Below are 24,361 nucleotides of genomic sequence, written 5' to 3' on the forward strand. Positions count from 1 at the left end.
TGAGCAATTGATGGCAGAATTTTCATCCCTTTAAATTTTTCTGCAACACATTTGTGTTGCAACACTTCCCTTTACCAATGGGAATTTCAAACAGGAGGGTCCAGCTTAACTCTGTTAGTGTCATAGTTCAGAGACGTTCTGTCATACCAGCAGACAGACATGACCTGTAGAGTCCTCCGAGTGTGTCTGAGTTATGTATGTTTGTGTTCTTCAGCAAGGCTCTGGCACTGTGCCGATGGAGTGGCATCTTGGAGCATGCAGGTGTTGGTTTGGTGCCAGGACAAGCCTAACCCCAATGAACCCATTACACACTCCACTTCAGTTTCTGGCTGCCGTTGCATCACTCAGACTCTGACGCTGATACAGATGAAGCTGACCCAGACAGCAAACCAGCTACAGTTAGGTGGTTCAGACTTCACAAACTGTTTGAAAACCAGTGTTTAGCTGCTCATGTGAAGCAGGTTAGAAACATTAAAAGATATTCAAGTGTTTTGTTTGAGGCACTTAAGAAATGTTTTTGCATGTTTACTATACAACATATTCCCAAGCTTGGCTGACCCTTTGCCATCATTTAAAATGATTCCCGATAAGTGATCTCATTTAATAAGCTAAATGTCTTCTCACATCTATAATGGAAGATCAGTTGAAGTACCTCACTGAAATGGGAAAATCTCTGGCATATGAAAGTGCAGAAGCAGACATTGTAGCTGGGCGATTTAGGATGGCACTTGGATCGCCCAAATTGCTTGTGGGCTCTGAAAAGTGGAGAAACATGTTCCAAACAGATATTTTACATTGTTGGTACATGTCAGTAAGACAGACCGCCTCTTCCTACACAAGTGGGCGGACCTTAGCCAACTGAAGCGGCTATATAGCCCTGACCTTATGATGTCAATCAAAAGTCTGGCTATGACCGACTACAGTTGGAGAAAGGATGACTGTGAAGTTATTATTGATGTATTGGTCATTGTGGAAGGACTCTATCCCACCACCACTCCAATGAAGTCTTTTTTGAAGCAAGAAAGTTGGTTCACTCGGCCATCTCAGTCATTGCTAGCTTTTTTTTTCAGTAATGTAAATACACTGGCTATATACTTAAACAGGGAATGACCAAAATCTCCATAAAATCTCTAAAATTCAAGTTTGAACTTCAATAACCAATCAGGTCAGGTTAGTACGATCATCTGATTGCTCGGGCCACATATGTAAGCTTTAAGCTTTACTCCCAACCAGGACTACATCAACATATGGATATTTGGGACGTATGGACGCCCTGCAACATATGGACACCCTGCAATCCATGATCATGGATGAGACGCATGAATGGAGCAACTGATTCAAAAAGAGCCTATATTTGCATGAAGCTTGGAAAATCTGATTTATATCCGTTACATTTATGTGACCAAGTGTAAACAGAATGTTTAAACTCAATGCCGATCAATCTAAACAAATGGAGTGACCAAGAGTGTTCTGGGTCACCTCAGATTCAAGTTTTTGGCAAGTTTTAGGTCAATTTGCCTTATCATAATCAGGTCTATCTCTAAGTAAACAGATAACATTTATCATCACACACATACACAAAGTTATGTAAATACAAGTCCGCACACACACCAGGCCTAGAGATATTGATCCAAAACAAACTTTAAATGAAAATCCAAATTTAAATACAAAATGCTGAATTACATAGTCCTAAGAGAGATAGTTCACCCAAACATTTTGGCATGAAATATGTCATTTCAAACATGTATGACTGTCTTGATTCAGTGGAAAATGGAACATAAATCTGTAAAAAAATTATTTTTCAATAATTAAGTTTTACAAGAAAAAAATACTCTTTCAGTCGGCGCCGATAGCCTCGTGGGCAGCGCTCCGGCATATAGCGTCGTTGCGCTTCGGGATAGTTCGTCACGAACCTTTCCTGATCCCTCTCTCTCTCTCCAACTTCCCGTCTGCTTACTGTCCTATCTTAATAAAGGCAAAATTTACTATCAATTTATGAGTAAAAATTTTCTCTACACCAAAAATTATTCTGTGTTTTTTTTTCTCCATCCATACAATAAGAGCCAATGGGGTCTAATGTTGGACCTCAACATTCTCCAAAAGATCTTCTTTTGTGTTCCACAGAAGAAACCCATACAGGTTTGAAACAACATGAAGGTGATTAAATGACCATTTTCATTTTTGAGGGAAATACCCCTTAAAGTGAAAGTGATAAAATGGCAGCGTCAAACAGATTAGGTAGACCGTTTAGAAGAATTGAGATATTTCAATGCTAGTGAACTGCGTGCCATTCCCACCCTGTGTAAGTGTGTGGGTGTGTTGGTAAATGAGAGCTGGGTGTGTTGTTAATACTGTGTTGGTGGGTGTAAATGTGAGTTTTAAAGCACTCTGTTCTATTGCTCATCTATTAGTCAGCAGCACATTAAGCAAGAATAAGCTCTTCCGTTGATGGCAACGGTCTTAAACTGCACACGCCCTCAGCCCTGTTTAAACGATAGACGTAGCCAAGACCTAAGGATGCTGACAGGCTGTGGGAGCAGGAAGATGAAAGCCAGAACAGACTGCAGCAGAACATGAAGAGGAGCTTCCCAAATGCTACCAGGAATGTGGCACACAGACCCTAACGGACAGGAGATGAAGAATAAACCACAGCTCCCCATAAACTGTCTACCTGACAGGGGCAGTAATCGGGCTAGTAGAACAGTCAGAAAAAAAAAAAAAAGGTCACATGTAACCACGTCAAATCGGAATGAATTGGCCAAATCCGATTAAAATTTAATTCTGATTGTAAGGGGCGGCTTAAACCTTTTCTAATCTGATCAAGAGGACATGTAAAACGACCGGATTGAGAACCAAAACTGAAAGGTACTGCACACTGCAATGATGTAGAGATGGTGTAATGACGTATGACGCGTGAAACGAGCTGTTGTTGTTGAATAAAGTGTCATAAATGACTGTCGTGTCAATGTAAAATTCTCTTTCCACGTATTGTCTGTGAAGTAGAGCAGGACAACGTCCCATCAGTCCTTGTTTCAGACTCTCATCCACAGACGCCTTGTTTTTGGTACTGGAATGGGTGTTTTTACTGCTTGATAAATATAAGCCACATGTGCTCATCGTCTCCTAATTAGGACCCAAAATAGATAAACTTTAAATATTTAAGTCTGCTCTTTAAAACAAAGAAAAGAAGCAATGTAAGAGAATGGTTAGTATGCGCAAACAGCGGGAAACTCTGTATATTTGTGCAGTGTGTCAAAAAAAAAAATCAATTCCCATTTGAAGCTTGTGCCATATAAACGCGCACATCAACCAGATTACTTTATTTACCGTTCATGTAAACAATAAGTTCGGATTCATCAATTGGAATGAAATAATTCTGACTGACACAAAAGGTGTCCATGTAAATGGAGCTAATGTAGAATGACAATTTTATTTTCAAGGCAGCATTTTAAGTAGAGCGGAGAATCCCATAATACTTTGTAATGAGCTCAGAGACAAATTGGTGGATGAAATGACAGAAATGAAAATGTGTTTCATTCAATACCCAAAAAGTTTTTAAAAAGCATCATTCTATATAAAAATTACCTCTTTTGTCCAAAATGTGTCCGTTGTGTATTTTTTATACTTCTTATATTGTGGAGCCTCTAACTTAGCAACAAATTAAAATTCAACGCAGGCTCTCTGGGAAAACGTGTCTGTGGTGACATTTCTGCAAGTTTTGCGGCACTTTAAAAGCGGCGCTAAAAGCACTTTCAGTTTTAAAAACGATTAATGTAAATGTGGCAACATTTTAATAAGTTGGCTGTTGTGCATGTCGCATCAGTTTTGAAATTAAATTTCAAAGCAACCATTCTATTTTGGCTTGTTTCTACAAGTTTTTGAGCCTTTTTATTGAATGTTGTTACTCGTGTTTCAAAATGCTTGTACTGAAGCGCTACACGTTGCAACTACAATGCTGTACCAGGTGAGGTAGCGAGCAAGTTTACTACATGAGAAAAACCATGTGGAGCTGGTTATGGGATACAAAGGTCAAAATGGATTACTTCACAAATCATGCACTGTAATAAAAGTGTTTTGAGGACATAACACAGTACTGTACAAGGAATTGGACAAAAAAAGTCTTTATTAATTGATAATCTGCCCCTGTAATCATAATTTGTTTGAAAAGGAATAAAAGTTGTTGGTGTTTTACTGCCACTAGTGTTCATTTCAATTGGAAACTGCTGTGAATTATATGTACAGGTACATTTTTTGGAAGTAGAGGCATGTTTTTCAGTGTTGTTCAAATGTATTTATTTATGAGGATTGTTTAAGTATGAATGCTACCTTAGAAGTCAGCTGCTTATATAGAAAGTAGGCAGCAAGCGAGCTCACTAGGATTTGCAACAGAGTTCAATAATCATCGTACTTCAACAGCAGAGAATGAACCAAGGCTGAGTTACAAAAACAGGGAAGTTGACCTACAGAAGCTTTTATGGACATATCTTTTATGGAATGAGTGATATCAGGAAACTGACTGCTTTCCCACAGTAATGGGTGTTATCTTTGTAAAGCAAACACTTCAGATTGTGCCAAAAATGAACTGAAATGTGGACCTGTCTATGCAAGACTAAACTGAACTGCCAGTCTGCACAACTGAGCTGTCCTTCATGTCTCCTGAGATTTTCCTTTGAGAAACCAAAAGGCTAAAAACTGTCTAAAAATTTTCCCATGATTAATCAGCTGAATTTGACAAAATTAGCAAGATTTCTTCTTTATCAGATACAACTTAATCTTCAATATGACATAAAGTCTAGAGAAAACAGCTACTGTATCCCTATAAAGCCTTAAATATCTTAGAAATCCAAAGAAGCCATGTTATAAGGGCAGGGCTGGATCATGTCCACAAACCTCTGTCTAACTCTACAGATCAACATGATTTAGTCTGAAGCATTTCCCAACCAGAAACGTAACTATTTACCCAGAATAGCGGCACACTATCTTAACAATTCAATCCGGTGAGGTGCACAAATTTGTATTAGTAATTAATTAAGAGTAAAGAGTACATTCGATTCGACTGTTTTTCTACATTCAATAATAGTGAATGTTATCCAAAACAACATGGACCCCTTCTGACTTTTAGTGTATGGATATAAAAAAAATAAATAAAGAGAAAAAAAAAAAACCCATCCACGTTTGGAATAAAATGAGGGTGAGTAAATGACGACAGATTTTTTGTGTCACTCGTGTAAAATTCTGTTATTATTTAAACATCCATCACGTCATTCCAAAGCCATATTTTCTTGCTTCTGTGGAACATATTTCATAGAATTTCATACACAATGCTGGGTTAAAAACAACCCGAGTTGGGTTGAAAATGGACAAATCCAGTGATTGGGTTGTTTTAACCCAGTGGTTGGGTTAAATGTTTGCCCAACCTAGTTTTATTTAACTCAACTATTGTTTAAAAATTACTATATGGCTGGCTTAAAATGCAAGCAATACAGTCATTTTAAAACAATAAAGAAAAGAAAGAAAAAATAAGAATTGTCCATTTTGATTAAATGGTGACTTCAACTGTACATGGTCGCCCACACATTGCATAAGTGCGGTCTAAAACTGTAAACAGCACAGCTTTAGGGCTGCATTGCAGTTCTGCGCTATTGCTTGCTAAGAAACAGGTGGTGACCAGAAACACAGCCCACATTAATCACATGGGGCCGGCTGGCTGCGGGGGGAGGGGGAAACCAACATACTTTAGTAAAGCATCCCACTTGGAGCTCTGAGAAATGCGGCCAATCTGATTAGCTGCGAGGACGAGACAAACACAGGGATTCCCTCCAGAGTCCTGCTGAGCGTTACAGGTATCTGCCTAGTGCACTCTGAACCCTCAGTGACCAGCGAGGAAACATCTGACGCCTGCCGCCAATGCAAACAAAGCAATACGCAAATATTTAGCACTGTAAAAATTCTTCATACATGACTATGAAGCATCACTGCAGCTGACTTATACTTTCAAAGAATTTAGGGAAAGAATTCATGTTTTTGAAAGAAGTCTTTTATGCTCACCAAGACGGCAGTAATTTCAGTAAAAATACCCCATTTGTTTAAAAATGCAGTAAAAAATACCTCATTTGTTTAAAAATACAATAAAAATACCTCATTTGTTTAAAAATGCAGTAAAAAAAAAACTAAATTGTTTAAAAATACAATAAAAAAAATCTCATTTGTTTAAAAATGCAGTAAAAATACCTCATTTGTTTAAAAAATACAGTAAAATACCTAATTTGTTTAAAAATACAGTAAAATACCTCATTTGTTAAAAAATACAAAAATACCTCATTTGTTTAAAAATGCAGTAAAAAAAAATCTAATTTGTTAAAAAATACAGTAAAAATTTAAAATAACTGTTTTCTATGTGAATACATAGTAAAGTGTAATTTATTCCTGTGATCAAAGCTGTATTTTCAGCATCATTACTCCAGTCTTCAGTGATCCTTCAGAAATCATTCTAATATGATGATTTGCTGCTTTGAAAACAGTTGGGCGGCTTAATATTTCTGTGAAAACTTTGATACATATTTTTCAGGATTGTTTGATGAATTGATAGTAAAAGTATAGTATTTATTTGAAATATAAGTTTTTTGTAACAACGTAAAAGTCTTTACGGTCACGTTAGAACAGTTTAATGCATCCCTGCTGAATAAAAGTATTAAAGTGACAATGAAATATTGCAATGGTCTCAAAACAGGCTTAATTTTATGTAAGATCTGATGTAAGATTTAATTTAATATTCAATTTTTTTTAGTTTTGAGGTGAATGAGTAAAACATGGATATTTATCCAATACAGAATCTTAAATTCATTTTATTTTTTAATGTAAAACACACTAAACCAGTGTAGATGTGTTCAGAACAACATGGTAGAATATAAAAACTGTACAAGAAATGATGCATGGTTTGGCAGTCTTGGGTCTGTTGACCGCTGCATTAGACAATTAAACTTCAAAACAACCTGCAGCAAGAGTAAAACGCCCATAAAATGTAAGCCACAACTCACTAGAAGAGTTTCTGACCAACACAAAGCCACTGCCGTCTCTTTAATGACTGTTGTGGACAGTTCAAAAGTCACACCAGTTACACCGCAGGCAACATTCCTTCGTGACAAGAGCTTTATTCTTAGCAGGATGGTAATGCTGATCCGCTTCCTAACAGTGTGCTTCATATAGTTAGAGGCCATAAATACACAGGAAATGACATGACAAGTGTCACACAAGAGCTAGTTAAAGGTGACATGGATATCTAAACAGCATTTTAAAAAGCATATTACATCTTAAACCATTTCCTAAGCAGACAAAAGTCATTTTTCTGTCCTCAAAGAAAGCAAAATGCTGGCAAAACCACAGCCAATAAAAACAGGTCGTTTTAACTGCATTACATTTTTCTCAGAAATTCTGATTTTCCTACTTGGGGGGAAAAACAACAACAACAACAAAAAAGGTTTTTCTTCAGAAGACATTGACCAGGTTTTCAGACTAGATTCAGTTCTCTTTCACGGCTTATTGCGCTTGAATGTTCAAATACACACAATTAATGTCAAAATGCACATTGTAATGAGCATTCACATAAACACAGTCTGTTATGTCCTACACAAACTTTAACAGTTAGGAGAAAACCGAATGTGTAACAGTATATTAGACCCGTGCATTTGCTCTTAAAGTGACAGCAGCCTCATAAACTATGCTGTAATTGACTAAAATGGGAAGAAAAACAAAATAAATTTCAAGGTTTACATTTAATTCAGCGGAATTTTTTTTTTTTTCCTTCAGGATCTATTAAACTGTCTACCAGTCAAATAGGAAAAGTAACACAAAACAGTAAACTAGAGTCAAATCTATTCATATATAAATCTATTAATTGATTAAAAATCGATTCTCGTGAGGTACCAAAAGATTCACACCCCTAATAGCTGGATGTAATAGGCGCATCTGGGATGGCATGAGAGTGAGGAAATGGGAGAATTTTAATTTTTGGGTGGAGCATCCCTTTAAAGGCACAATATGTAATTTTCGCCACTAAAGGTCACTTATTCAAAACAAAGGCATGGCTTGATGACGCCTTGATCTAGCAGGTGTTGTCTTCATATCTACATCCGGTGGAAAAGAATCCCACAGGACTCGGGCAGCTTCCGTTGGAGTGGAACGAGGCCGCTGGAGTGATTGCTAATGAGAGACGAGCGCGACACACGGCTCGAGAGCAGTGAAACTTTTATTATGCCACAGTCGCCACTTCCGCTTCTTCCGGTCAAGTGTATATGTGGTAACGCAGTGCTGTTTATCATATCAGATACATTTGTGTGTTGAAAGTTGTTATAATGCTACTCTGCGTTCGCTCGGCGGCTGCTATGAGACACTTGTTGCACGCTGCAGTAAGCTAGATCAATATTAGGCATGTACTCGCTGTAAATCAAGAAAACAAGATTTAAACAATAAGACTTACTGTTTTGAGCTATATAACATGATTAGTTTTCTGTCGATGAATGTCTCAAAACAGTTGCTCACCTGCCTAATAAAACACATAATATATTAAAGCGTCTTTGGTGTTTTCATGGATTCTACAAAATAAAACTGGAAATCTAGGGTAAATTATGTCACTGATCGTGTCCTGGTTGAAATTGCTTATTTCTCTGGATTTAAACATTCTTGGAAACATCTAGGATAATGTAAGTACACAAGTAAACAAAGTATATAACACTGTTCTAGTGGTTTTTGAGGAATAATGTCGTGGCCTTCACAAACAACATGCATTATGTGTGAATGGACGAGAAGAACATCTGCGTCCGACTTCAGCATCACTAACACATCACCAGCTAAATTACAGAAACTGTACAGTACAGACTTCTTAAGCTATAGCTATATGCAAACATTTGTGTCGTAACTTTTAATTTCGACATGTTGAAAAGGATGGAATGTGGATGTGACCGCCCTAAATGGCATGAGTATAATTTACAACTTCCTGTGGCTACAAAACAGCTTAAAATGAGACATTGTTCGATCTTTTATCTAGATTTATCTCTTGTAGTTTGCTTTTTAGAAAAAAGTAAACTCTATTTGACCGATATCAAGAGAACCACACCAGCCTTCACCACCATTCACAATATCTAAACTACCAGTCGTGCTGTCTTCACTACAAGACATGGTGTAAAAAGCTTGATTGATTTGTATAAATAAGCCCCAGCTGTAAGAAGAAGAAAGCCATTCATTGGCATGGACAGTGTGTTTACTGTGTAACGTTCAGCAATGCAATGTCTGAACATCTAGATGAACTAAGTCAACAGTCAGGCCTTTTACAACGATAATAAACCATGAGCTTAATGATTGGCAATCTTCTTTGTCAGACCTACTACGAGCAATTCAGGTTACAAAGGTCAGTGTTCCCATTCTTTCTTTGCCTTGCATGCAAGCAAAAGTGCATCACAATGTCTGAAAGAAAGCAAAGTTTTCGAAAAGAAAGTTTGGCACATCCACACAAAGTGTTACCGCAGTGAGAGGCAATGACAGTTTCTGGTGTTGGAGAGAAACCACATGAGGACCAGACGTTGGACAGATTCAAACCGATTTTTAATTGAGATTCAGCATAAAACAGCTGGCTTAACCCTCGCTCTTACCACTGAAGATCCCTAAAATAGCTGTTACCAAGTCAGTTGCAACAGTGTTTGTGAGAGGTGGAATTGTACATTGCTGTACTCAAATCACATCTGTGGAGATTCAGGCAAAAATGTTGATGTTAAGTTGCAGGAAAACTGTGTTAAACTTACTATATGATGGCGCATGAATCTTAGGGTATGTTCACACCTGGCAGGTTTGGTTAGATTAAAACAAACTGAGGTGTGATTGCTGTGTTAGCGCGGTTCATTTGATTAAGCGTGAACGGTGCCATCTAAACCCTGGTGCGCACTAGGGGTGGGACAAAATATGGATAGGGCAATGTATCGTTGTCTTTCTCCATGCGATAAGAGAAACGACACGTTGGCACCAAATATATGTTGGCGTCGCTACTTCATGGCTCCTTAAGATGGCGCTCAACACATGAATGAGTGAAACGTGAACATAAGTAAACTAGCCTAAGAAAAAGAGGTTAACGGGATGGCAGACAGCAGTGTGAGTGAAATAATAGATGCCCTAGCCCACTTTGGACCCACTTCGGCTTTTATACCATTGATGGGACAAACAAAATCGACAAAGAGTATGCGATATGCAAGAACTGCCTGGTAAAAGTAAAGTGCACGGGTAATACCACGAGAAAGTGGCTAATGTTGCAAGTCAACCAAGTCCTTTCTCATCCCCGAGAGCTGTAGAATTACGAAGTCAATTGCTGTATTTACACATATTGTACGGTCAAAAATGAATAAAAGAGTTTGGTTTAAATAAAAGAGGTTGGTAAATTTAAAAAATGTACCAGGTTTATATAAAACAAGTTGAGCATACTGTTAAAAAAGGCACAAAAAAATTTTCAGTCTGTAAATGAATTTAATTGTCTCAACACACTTTTTTTTTTCAAATATAGTTAAAAATCCAATATTAATGGCGCAAGATGCTACAAAAACAGGGAGACATGACTCATGTACAGCAGTACATTATCCATAATTTGATATTTTTATGTCAGTGTCGTGGCTAACATACTTCACACACTTGGATTTGTAAATAAAAAGCATTGAGTTTCACAATCTCATGGGAATTCATAGCTATTTTACATTTGAGCGAATTGGTAGCTAATTTGTATGAATTCATTTAATACATTTTAATAAATTTTCATATGAGCTGCTTACTTTTGGGGTGGACATTATTCTTACAATTTTTTTTCTCTAAAAAACCATATTCTCCCATATAAAATCACACAAAATCAGCACCTTGTAACACAGTTATGTTTTCTCATGAGATCAGGCTGGAGTTTCCACTAAATTACATTATTTAAAATGATCAGAATTTGACTGTATAAAAAACACTGACAAAGACCTTGTTTGGTCGAAACGTTGCAATATATTTTACTTTTACGGGAGCAGAAATAGCACAAAAAAAAAAAAAAAAACTGGACATAAATCCAGTGGGCCTCAACTTTACATCACTATAAAGTTCACCCAACATTGACTTTTTACATAAAAACCAAATGATCAAGATACCGTTGGCTTTAATACGTTCCAGAACATCTCTGCCAGGATAATGAATACTAACATGCAGTAAATCCCCCAAACTCTGCCGCCCCACCCAGTGCCTGCAGTAATTCACAATAATCCCAGTAGCGCATTAAGACTAATGACAGTAGGTATTAAAGATTCATTATAGTCTGCTGAGGAGGAACGGCCATGCTGTGACCCGGGCTGACTCTCATATGGCTCTAGCTGGAATGTTTCTGTTGGACTGAAATACATCAAACCTCACTTAGGCCTGGAAACGAACCCAAGCAACCTGCCAAACTCCCAGAGACCCTTACCTCACACACACCATCACATGATCACACGAATACCTTCAAACCCACCGAATCGCTGAAGTAAACTACAGAACTGAGCACCGTGCCAAGGAACCATAGGAAATGACGACATAACGACCAAAGAGGAGCTTTTTAACGGCTTTTGAGCAAAAATTTTACAAATATAATTAAGGAAACCTTTTCAAAAATGCACTATTATGAAAATCTGAACTTAAAAAAAAACTGAGGAAAAGGTCTTTCAGGTGCTTTAAACATATTTTTTATTATTTTTTGATTCCGGACTGTTGGTGCTCCAATTGATTCAGTCAGTTAACTAAAATCTTATGATTTGCTTCACCAAAAAGATCGCTCAGATTCGTTCACCGAATTATTCTGTAGGGTAACATCATTAAACTAGGTGGCGACAAGTGAATCTTAGAGTATTGAGTATTTTTCTATTATTCAAGATTCAAAAACGCAAAGCCAATCACAAACAAACCACAAAGACATTTCAAAAACAGCTAAAAATATACTGTATAACATACATTTTATTAAATCACAACATACTTTATAATACACTGTTCATTATAATTGCTCTGTTTGTCACTTTACCTCCTTTTTTGCCCCCCAAAGAATCTTGAAATCAACAATTCCAAAAACTGACATTGGAGGCAACACAAAACTTCTGGAAATACACTGCCCTCTGCTAAAATTGTGCGAAACGTCAATGTCAAACACAACAATGGATATAGAGCGCCATATAAGAGGCCCAATGTGTGGCTACAACTTACATTTCTGGATAATGAGACTGATCTGAGTTAAACCGCAACATTGCTATGACTAAAGATACCAGCAGCGCACACACATCCCAAGCACAACAACTCTTTAAATATGACGGCAGAAGGTTTGTTGGATGAATAATCCTCACTACATATTAGCCAACTCATAACGCAGACTCCCAACTATCAGTGCTACTGCTCTGGCAGAAAGCCAGAGATGAACCTTTGAAACTGATATTCTCACTCGAGCAGAAACTTTAAGCTTCAGAGAAGATTAAACCAATGCAAAAGCCTGTGAGAAGAAAGTGGTACATGTTAAAGGCTACAGTTCACTGCCATTTCCAAATACATCAACTTCTTCCTGAACTTCTCTTATAGGTTTTTAAGAACAAACAGGCTGTATCACATCAATGCGCTTGAAGGAAAGGTTCACAATATTCCTCATTTAAATGGTGGTTGATTATGATTTCACTTTTTTAACTTTAGTTAGTGTGTAATGTTGCTGTTTGAGCATAAACAACATCTGCAAAGTTACAACGCTCAAAGTTCAATGCAAAGGGAGATATTCTCTGTTTAAGAACTACAACAAATGGCTGGTAAGAACTACAACGAGCTTCTTCCTAGGTTGGTGACATCACAAAACCCAAAATTTACATAAACTCCACCCCCGAGAACACACAACAAAGGGGGTGAGGCCATGTTGGGCTGCTTTAGAGAAGAGGAAGAGTTGTTGTAGTAGAGTGTTGTTGACATGCCGTCATTTCACGCCGGACTGCTTCACAAAGCGTGAGCTGTTAAAGCTCCGCCCTCTGCTGGAAAGGGGGCCGGGAGCAGCAGCTCATTTGCATTTAAAGGGACACACACAAAAACGGCGTGTTTAGGGGCAAATTTGACAAGCTATAATAAATGATCTGTGGGGTATTTTGAGCTGAAACTTCACAGTCACATTCTAGGGACACCAAATTACACAAGATTACATCGTGTAAAAGAGGCATTAGAGGTCCCCTCAAACTAACCCAGCACTAAGGTCAAATTCTCATTAATACTACACATTTGTACACCAGCTTTAATGCACTTCCCCTCAAAGAGCAAAGAGTGTGTGTGCGTAAACTGGAAGGAGTGACAGATGTGTCACCTCCATGTGAGTAAAGAGGAAGAGACGTCTGTGTGCTCGGCCACTCCACACGCTCCGCATTAATCAGTAATGAGCAGATCCACAATCTCACTCTGCAAACAATTAAAGCCCGTCCTCTCCACTCAAGAGCCATTCAATTGTGCCAGATGGTTGGACATTAATCCATATGCTTAAACATTAGCCTTTTGTAAGCATGTGTACGGCAAGTCAAGAAGTCAGAGATTATATTGAGATCATTAGATTTGAAATAAAAAAAAAAAGTTTTTTTTTTGTGGGGGGACCCCATTTTAATGGGCTATTTTTGGACTTAGTGACATCCCTAATACTAACTATATTAATGAAGCTACATATATTGATTCTTGCAAAATAATGAACTACATTACTTGGCAGAAGACATTTATGTTTTGTGTGATTATTATTAATAAAAAAAAAAAAAAAAATGCACATTAGTGTCTTAAATTGCTGGCAACAACATGCCAAAGCAATAGGTCACGAGAGGCAAGTTGCATTGATTTTATCATGGCCTCTTATGGTTTAGGTAAGCTTTAATAAATTAAAATTAAATTAAATTAAAAAAAAAAACAACAACTTAACTTTAAAATTAAAATTTAAAAAACTCATTCTTCCAGTAACAAAATACCCTTCCAGTAAACTACACACAGAAAAGCCACGGTAACATCAATAATGTTATCAAAACAAGATCATGTGCTTCTTGGTGACAAAAGCCGAGTGGAATTACCGGCATCACTGGAATCCACAAGAGCAGCTTTAAAATGTGTTCTTTCAGCTACATGATGACTTTAACATTGTCTCGCATGACCAAGTGTATGCCTTTCTAAACTATCATCACTCAAAGGCTTATCTAGCTCGCAAAGCACACGAAACTGGAAGCAAATCAAAGAATGTGGCAATTGCACACAACACAATAACTTGGTTTATTGAAGGTGTGACGCTGAGCATTTCAAACAGGGGCCAAAGAGCGGATGACTCTCAGGCCTCAAACATCACGCCTCAGGATTCAAAGACGCACAGAGACAAATGACCAGTCTTTCTGTTCATTCTGAAACTGAAAATGCTGCATGGAGACAAAATCACAGCCTCTCTCTACACGTTTAGTGTTTAATATACAGATACCAAGCGTGACACGACCGGAATAGCAACTAACAAAATGTCTTGTCACATGTCGCAGTGGTTTAGGTAGAGGGTCAGAAATTAACTTTCCCAATAAGGGGCGATATTTGCGCCTTGGAATTGATTTTTTTTATTTTTTTTTTACCTTTGTTAGGGCAATTTTTATAATTATCTTTTAAAATTTATTTGTGTTGTTTTTTATGTAAAATAATCGTTTCAGTCAATCAGAATACCTTAAACTGTTCCCAACAAAATGTTATCAACATCAATAAAAGTCATCTTTAAAACGCAAAGGTGGAACAGAAGCTGCATCTGACATGGCATTTAATGACTGTTTAATGCTGCTCAAAAGTGGCAAAATGTAGATAACAAAAATCTAAATAGCCTATATAAAGTATATAAATTATAAAACTAGATTGAAAAGTTTGTAGACAAACTTTGATGTTGACTTTACAAAGCCGTATGAAAGTTTGAAAGTTTCATAAGCTTTAAATTTAGTGAAGTGGAAAGAAATTGCTAGCATGAATTAACATGTTTTAGCACATTACTAAGATGAATTAGCATGGTTTGCTAGCATGTTTTAACAGGTTGCTAACATGAATTAGCATTTTGCTAACATGTTTTAAAACATTCCTAGCATGAATTAGCATATAATTAACATACACGTTTTGAGCATGAATTGGCATTTGTTAACATTATTTAACATGTTGATAGCATGTTTTAACATTAATAACATGAATTAGTATGTTGCTAGCATGTTTTAACATGTGGCTAAAAATAATTAACATGTTGCTAACATGTTTTACCACATTGCTAACATGAATTAGCATGTTGCTAGCATGTTTTAACATTTTAGCTTGAATTAGCATGTTGCTAACATGTTTTACCACATTAGCTAACATGATTTAACACTTTGCTAACATGAATTAACATGTCAATAGCATAATTTAACATGTTTTTAGCATATTTTAACACATTGATAACATGAATTGGTATGTTGCTAACATGTTTTAACACATGGCTAGCATTAATTAACATATTACTAGTTTGATTTAGCATGTCGTTAACATGTTTTAACACTGTTAGCACAAATTAGCTTGTTATCATGTTTTAACACATTGATAGCATGAATTAGTATGTTGTTAGCATGTTTTAACACATGGCTAGCATTAATTAACATATTACTAGTTTGATTTAGCATTTCGTTAACATGTTTTACCACATTACTAGCAATTTGCTAGCACGTTTTAACATTGTTAGCATGAATTAGCATTTTGCTAAAATGTTTTACCACATTGCTAACATGATTTAACACTTCGCTAGCATGAATTAACATGTCATTAGCATGATTTAACATGTTTCTAGCTTATTTTTACATGGCGATAACATGAATTAGTATGTTGCTAACATGTTTTAGCACATGGCTAACATTAATTTGCATATTGCTAATTTGATTTAGCATGTCGCTAGCATGTTTTACCACACTGCTAGCATGATTTAGCATGTTGGTAGCATGTTTACCACATTGTTAGCATTAATTAACATGTTTCTAACATGTTTTAACACATTGCTAGCATGCTTTAACATGTTGTGAGCATGAATTAACATGTTGCTAGCATGTTTTACCATGCTTTGACCAAGCCAACATTAAAAACAAACAAAACAGGAACAGTTCAGGGCTGCAACACTATGACAAGGACATTATTGTTGATTATTGCCCTTGATATCATGATAATGATTGCTAATCTTGATTAAATAGAATACATTTAAATAAAACCTTCTGTGTTGGAGAAAATGTGTCATATTCTGGCTAAACACAGACAAGCGATGTAGGAACACGGTTCTAAATTTACAGTAATATTGTAATAAACACTTTTCATTCCTTTTCACATTTCACTTTAATCGTGACGGTCATTCTTGTTCATTCTGAGGGTATTTTTGTCCCCGTTAATTTCCGACCCTGGTTAGGACAGAATGTAAGGCTTATTAAAGATCAGCGCAAACCTATAAAACTTGACCTATAAAAACCACTGCCAACAACCTTGTGATATTATTAATGAATATAATCAGCTCTTACCTCCAGCACTGGTCCGGCTCCCAGAATGATCTGCTCCACTCCACTAGCAAAGCCCTTCTGACTGAGAGCCGTGAGGTGGTGGATCAGGAAGTTGGTGCTTTGAGTCTTGCCCGATCCACTCTCCCCAGAAATAACAATGCATTGATTCTGCTTACTTTGCAGCATAGCATGGTAGGCCACGTCCGCCACCGCGTAGATGTGCGGCTCCAGCTTGCCCAGCTGGTGATTATCGTACATCTTAACATATTTGGGATTATAGATAGGCAGGAACTTGAAGGGGTTGATGACTATGAGGATGCTGCCCACGTACGTGTAGATCTTCTCCTGCTTGAAGCGACTCCGCAGGTTGTCCAGCAGGGTCTTCTCGGTGAGATTCGGCAGGTTACAGAGGTCATCGAAGTCCTTCGGCAAGGGCTGCGGCAGGAAGCCCCGCTCCACCATGCGCCGCCGCTCTTCCGTGATCTGCAGCCACATCTGCAAGTTGCCGTAGTGGATGGAGCCGTCGAGGTTCTTCTCCCGTAGCAGGAAGCGGTAGTCCTCGCCGCTGAAGCGGTTCTCCAGGGCCATGCGAGGCCACAGCATCATGCGCTGGACGGGACAGTCGGTGGGGTTGAGGATCCATTCTTCCCCGCCGAACTCCTTCACTTCCGCCAGGACGTAGCATTTTGTCCGATCTAGCTGCAGCCGGTCAATGATTTGCTCGATGACCTCGGCGGCTGAAGTGACCTTGCGGGCGGTGATGGGGCAGTAGATGGTGCCCTCGGCGATGACCCCTGGGTAGATGCGCAGGGTGAACTCGGAGTCCTCAAAGCGTCGTCTCCCGCCAACATCATGAACACTCATATTGGAGCAGCAGTTTCCATCAGCACTCGCTGTACATCCTTCAAAAGGGCCGGATACTGCTTCAAGACATTACAGCTGCAAGAAAAAGAGACAACGAGAATATTAGTGAAAGTAAATATTAGTGTTCAACTGGGTTTTTCAGTGGTTGATACCAATAGCTATGTTTCCATCCACCTATTTTTATGCGCATTTTGGGATATTTTGGGATAGAAATACAGACATTGCTAACACGAATTAACATGTTTTAGCACATTGCTAGCATGGATTAGCATATTTTGCTAACATGTTTTAACAGGTTGCTAACATGAATTAGCATATTGCTAGAATGTTTTATCACATTGTTAACGTGAATTGACATGTCTATAGCTTTATTTAACATGCTGGATAAAAAAATACTACTGGATGGAAACGCCAAAATCTGCATACATTCTAAAATGTGCATTAAAAAAAACGTCTGTAATTGGATAAATTTTTTTAGCGCATGTGCATAAACTACGATGGAAACACATTTAGCGAACAAATTCCTCGATGCGCATCAAAAAAGTCATCGAAATCGAATACTTACGCCAAGACAGTACGCCAACAGAGTAGTATGTCCGAATTCAAAGTATTCGAAAAGCAGTAGGCGAAAAGTCCCCGGATGACCAACTACTTCCGGCATGATTCTGAAGTGCTCATTCGATGGACGCTTTACTATCCCATGAGGCCTCGGGAAAGGATTTATGAATGGAGGTGAAGCGACGTAACTGATGCCGGAAGGTCACGTGATAATGACAACGGATATAGTATGTCCAGATTACATTCATCCTACCCCCATTCATACTATATAGAACATACTTTTGTAACGGTCACAAAGTAATTTCACATTCAAATGTAGTGCCTACTCAGTACCCGATTTCGGACGTAGCGAGGTGACACTGCGCGATGAGATGCCATAACTAGACTAACCAGCAGACCGATCTCATCACACAGCATCTGAAATGCCTGAGCAAAGTGCTTCGGTATTATTACCTTCCAGAACTGTCTGGAAAAATTCCCAAACAGCAGGAATCTTCCTCCGAAATGCATTTACTGCGTTTCATCTGCGCTCTCTGTGACACAAGTAACTTAATATATATATACGAAAATTATTATATACAGTGGTTTCTCCTACTTTTTTAGTGATATTTGGCGCCAGTTTATTAGGAAGTGACAATTTTGTTCACTTCGACTTGGATTTGCTTTATTCGCAAATGTTTTTATGTGATATACCCAGTAAAATTCGCAACTTTGAATGGAAACATAGCTAACGTTTATTTTGCAAGGTGGACGATGTCTGAATCTGATTTGAATATTATATAAGACAACCTTTTGAAAAGTAGATGAACAGTAATTTTGTATAAATCCTGTTTGATATCCATTGACAAAGCTGTCTTTAAACTTGGCAACTAACACTGCTGTTAAACAGGTTCATCAAGTAGGCACAGTTATCAGCTGATGTCAAAATACTGGACAAATAATTTGTGTGGGCAGCATTTCCCAATAACCTAGTTAGGCTAAGTTGATTGTAGACCAGAGTTTTTGTAGCAGCACTGAGATACTGTTATAGTTTTTATTAATATTTTGAATCAGTTTTTTTATTTTAATATTTACATTTTCATTTTAAATTTAGTTCAAGTTTTAGTAATTCTGTTGTGTGTTTGTCATTTGTAAAAGCCTGTTTACACCAAGGACGATAACTATAACGATAACCATAAAGATATTGTTTTAAAAATCGTTCTACATGCAAAAGAAGAACAGAGTTCACACCGCAACTATAACGATAACGGCACAGAGAAAGCGATAGTTGGAATCACTTTCACAACGATTTTTTCTTTCCAGCTGATTGAACGATAAAAACATTGACAGCCAATCAGCATCCATTCTGCTTTTTAATTTAATTTAATTTTTTTTTTTTCCTCAGATATTCGTAATCTGAAAAAAGTTCCGGTTTCGCCTAACAATTCAGGTTCCATTAAAATGCGTTCATATTCAAACTCATACCTAGTGTTGGGAACCATAAGAAATTTTTCGGTTCTGGTTCCACCTAATGATTCCAGTTCCGATTCTGGTTCCATTAAAATTATTAAACAACTAATAAAAAAATAGTGGTAAGGAATAGAGTTGGGTATTGTTTGAATATTGTTTCCGATTCTGCTTAGCGATTCCGATTTTGATTCCTAATTTTGATTCCAATAAGGTAAAAAAAAAACTTCGATATCATTCACATTTACTTTACATCTGGATATCATGAACAAAAATCAATTGGCTAAAAACACTTAAACAAAGAACCTATGGTACCAAAGCAAAAACAACTAGCCTAACTATAAATTTAAAGAGTGACAAGTGTTTACTGAGTGACAAGTAAACACTCAGTAATTGAAAAAGAACAAATAAAAATAAAAAATTAGCAAATCGTAACAAATACAACTGAACAAATATACAAAATATGAAAGATTTTCAGTTATTCAGGTTCAGAAACTAATCAAATGTAAAATAACACTGCATTTTACAAATAAAATTTTCAATACAAATATAGTTACAAAAGTTATTCAGTCAAGAACAGGTGAATTTTCTCTTTGTCTTTTGTTGTTTGATTAGTGTTATTATAGAGATGGCAGCAGGAATGTTAGGCTGCTGTCACTTTAAGATCCACTCAAGCGTGAGGCGACTCGTGCGCTGTTTTCATGTGTAACAGTATAGGTTTAAAATAACATTAAAATCAGTTTTTCTGTGAGCGCGCTTTGAATGTGTGTGTAGCATGGACAACAGCGCACGAGCCTTTTGCGCTTGAATGGTTTAAATCACATTAAAGTGCACACAGGAACCGATAAGCGGAATCGAAATGCATGTTTCTTATCGAAACAACGGTTCTTAGAAATTTGGAACCAGTTCTCGATACCCTCGATACCAGAGTTCATTTGGAAGTGGATCAAGAACCACCCTTTTAGCGTTTTCTTTCTTGTTTGTTGCGCACCAGGGTATTCACACTTTATCAAATGAACCACACTATCAGAGCAATCGCACCAGAGTTCGTTTGAACACACCCTAAGAGATTAAAACAGACTGATTTAAAAGTTACTATCGAGAATGGACAGATCCGTGTCTCAGTACACACTGGGTCACTATCTGCTCTCAACAGAGCACAGAAAATCAACCCGCTGCCAGAATCACCAGCTGCCACCTTCTCCAACAGACACACAATAACTTGATTCACAACCGTCCACTTAATAATGCCTGAATAGTCTCCAAGGGTTACTATTCATGAGAGAAGCACTGTGTATACTGAAGAAACATGGCAATTACTTTGTTAAATTGCTATAAACATTACATAAATGTCGATGTTTAACATAAAACATCTGATTTAGCTATAAATGCCCACTGAAATTACTCCCACAGACCTGCATTTGTTTGAAGCTAAACATATCAAGACTCTTTCAGTCTTCACACAATCTGAGGGCAGAGGCTATCTTTGAAACAACAACTCAATGACTAACAGCCTTCGGTGGTTCAATACAGGAGCCCGTTCAGGAGCAGGGCTTTATTTATTTGTGCTTGTGAGGTCAATGTGGCCCCTGTCTGCTGGTGCCCGTCTCTCACCAGGAGCTAATGAGGCTGATATCTGGAGTCCAGCCAGCGCTCTCAGGTGCAGGGACAGGTCTCACTGAGGTCCCTGTTCACTTCTCTATAGTAATGTTATTGATACAACAGACACATGAATCCACACCGGGACATTTGAACACACTGAATCATGTTGGACGAGCGAAAGGCTCGTATTTAGACATCTTTTAAACATCAGGAATGTTTTAGAGCCTAACTGCAGTCCAAGACTTGTTCAAGTAGAATATTTGGACACCATTTGTGGAAAAACAGCTGTTAAGAAAATGAAGACCAGAAAGTGTCAAAACTAACAGTTCCTGTCATCCTGTAGCTGGTTTTCAGTACTCTGCACGATACTGAAGAAAAATGTGACATGCAATAATTAGTTAAATAATGTGATATTCAATATGCGTTACGACAATGTGTGTGAAATAAATTTAAATTAGTTCTGTCAATTGATAAAAAAAAACTAATTAAATCGCACATTTTTCTGTAATAACCGTGATTAATCGCACCTAACGTTAAAGTTTTTACTATATTTTTAATAATTTCCTAATCTCCAAATTAATGTTGAAACAACATGAAGACGGTATAATTCTAAATATCTGATCTAACAGGTAGGAAATATACAAAAATTTAATAAAGTTATCAAATCACTGCATAAATTATAAATTAAATGTAGATTAATCCTTATTAAAGCTACAAAAGTGATTCAGTCAAGAGCAGTGAGTGATTTTCTCTTTGTCTATTGTTCTTTGATCAACATTAATGGCAGACGGAAGCAGGTTTATTAGGCTGCTGTCACTTTAAGAGCTGCACAGATCCAATCTACTGTTACACGCGCACTTTCTTTCTCAACTGTTTAGTCCACTTAAGACATAAGTGACTGTGTTTGCGTGAATACTCACCAAGACGGGAATTTTGACATAATTTAGTGTGATGTCATATAAGCTTCAGAAACTAAATTTAGGCTTTCTGTGCACACGAGTACTTCACTTATTAACATTAAGCATGTCACACGTATGTAACAGTCATGTGTCCAGTCTACTCTCTGTGCCAACCTAAAACTTGGACTTTTTGTAATCTTTTGGAGTATTAAATTTGTGCAGTTATCACAAGCCGTTGCGATATAGCGATATGTACATTTGCAGTATTTCGATCATTTCGATATATCATGCAGCCCTACTGGCTACATTTATGAGCCTTTTGTACACTGTGCCGTATATAATGCATATTATATTTTAACCGTATGTGAAACAGCATCAAACAGTAATATCTTGTCACATGACCTCATTACATTGCATGTTCATTTCAGCGAGAAGTGTCCAGCATCATCATCTAGCAAATAAATCCTATTACTTGACACTTATAATCCAATTTTCAAGATGTTAAAAATCAATGCTGATTTCTAGGGATGCATGATATTTTGGTATCATATTTCATGCATATGTACACAGATATAAATACACACATTTTTACACACATATACATGCACACACACACACACAAATACATCTGATATTTAAGCATGCTTGCTCATTTACACCTAATATATTATAACACTAATAATTAAACCTTTCTGCATCAATTTAAAGTTACTCTGAAGACCTTGAAGACAAAAATGTCTATGAAAAATGTGAAGCTTTGGTGCACAGACTTCAGTTTGGTCTCATTTTAAAGAAGACCATTGGCAGATTAAAATAGAGCCAACTGGTAAAAAAAAAAAAATAATAATAATAATAATAATAAAAATAGTACAAAATTTAATTTTGAAGCTTTGCCAAACAGTGTTGGGTGTAATGCATTAAGTAATTAATTACTGTAATTGAATCACTTGTCCCTTGAAAAAGTAAAGGGATTACTCTTAATCTTTCTGTAATTTAATTACAGTTACTTCTGATTTAATTGCATTAAATACTGAACAATTCCATATAAAACAGTAACTTATCCAACACTGTTGCCAACAGAATGAAAGACTATTAACAAAGACTGCATCATTTTATAGTTAAATGGTCCTAGGATTAAAAATTGCAGTTTTAATGGTTTTCAATTGGGATATTTTTGTCCTTAAGTTCCTGAGAGGAACTATTTTGTGTTACTAATGTAAACTAGATTTATGAAAGAAAATTAGGGTGAAATATTAAAATTACAATAAAAATACACACTTCTGCCAAAATGTATGCAGTTGGCAGTAACAGACAAAATAAACAAAAAAAATTTGAAAAAGACAAACATGTCCTTGCATTTTTGGATGCACAAAGGTTAATAACACTGCTAAAAAGTAATATCCATCCTTCATGTTGTACATTATAATGTTGTGATACCTAAATTCACTTTAAATCTATTAATGTCATTTTTATTTGTTTAGAGAATATGGTATAGAATTTGAAAATTGGCTATTTATCAGTCATCGACCAATATGTATTGGATTGTGGGACACAAAATAATGTGTATACTTTATAGAGTGCATATTGCATTTTGATAAAATCAATATGCCATATAATATTGTAAACATTATTTTATTCATTTTAATATAATTAAATAATAATACAGTAATTAACATAATATTATATATCCATACATGGTAGTAGCTCGCTCTGAATCTACTACATCCAAAAACCACATCCTACTTTGTGATTTTTGGCTCACAACACAGCAGAAAATGCACAAACAAACACTCATATCCACATCAGTGCACTCTGTAATGCCTAACCAGATTGCATAGGGAGCCATAAGGAGAGTATTAGAGGCGCACTTCGCTGAGCTCTCTGAGGATTTGGGGACCTCACAGCAGAGCAGATGGTCAGCACACTACTTAAAGGATAGCAACAGATTTAGAGGAAGATTCTTCTACCGGGTCCATACTGCACCTTATTTACCATATCAGCTCAATCAACTAATGGCTACAGCCTGAGGACGGACATCAGGAACTTCACACTTAACTTGAACTAGTCAAAAAGAAACCACATATTTGAGAAATTCTCAGAAAGGAAAGGATATTCTCTTTTTTTCCATACAAATACAGGTTGGGTCACATAGTAGACGTACCAGACATTATGAAGCTGACAAACTTGGCAAAGTTGTTCTATAATCTTCCTTTAGCATCAGCAGGGCATTCTTGAACAAAAAAAAAGAACAACATGTGGACAGTGAGGTTTCGGCTTGTGATCAAGAGTGTGAATCTCTCAGCAGGAATCTTGTAACCAATCTTTATCACATGTGAAACACTGAGGGCTTTCTGTAGCACGGCCTTGTGGATGCATGAGAGGTGATGTAATTGTCATGGACAGTGCGTGAGTGTGGCTGGTAAAGCTGGGGGCAAATCGTCACCCAAA

The 24,361-nt window shown here is 37.0% G+C and overlaps 1 protein-coding gene across 11 annotated transcripts in view; it reads right to left on the bottom strand.

Annotated features, from left to right (window-relative positions):
- myo9aa (myosin IXAa) overlaps window positions 1–24,361 on the bottom strand; it is a 142,923-nt gene that overhangs the window by 90,884 nt on the left and 27,678 nt on the right. For all 11 annotated transcript variants that reach the window (XM_051899192.1, XM_051899191.1, XM_051899197.1 and 8 more), the window contains one exon: window positions 16,566–17,483. In XM_051899192.1, the coding sequence (XP_051755152.1) occupies window positions 16,566–17,408 (843 nt within the window). In that variant the 5' untranslated portion in view covers window positions 17,409–17,483. The remainder of the gene's footprint in view (window positions 1–16,565; window positions 17,484–24,361) is intronic.

Source organism: Ctenopharyngodon idella, chromosome 7 (genome assembly GCF_019924925.1).
Source record: "Ctenopharyngodon idella isolate HZGC_01 chromosome 7, HZGC01, whole genome shotgun sequence".
Lineage (NCBI taxonomy): Eukaryota > Metazoa > Chordata > Actinopteri > Cypriniformes > Xenocyprididae > Ctenopharyngodon > Ctenopharyngodon idella.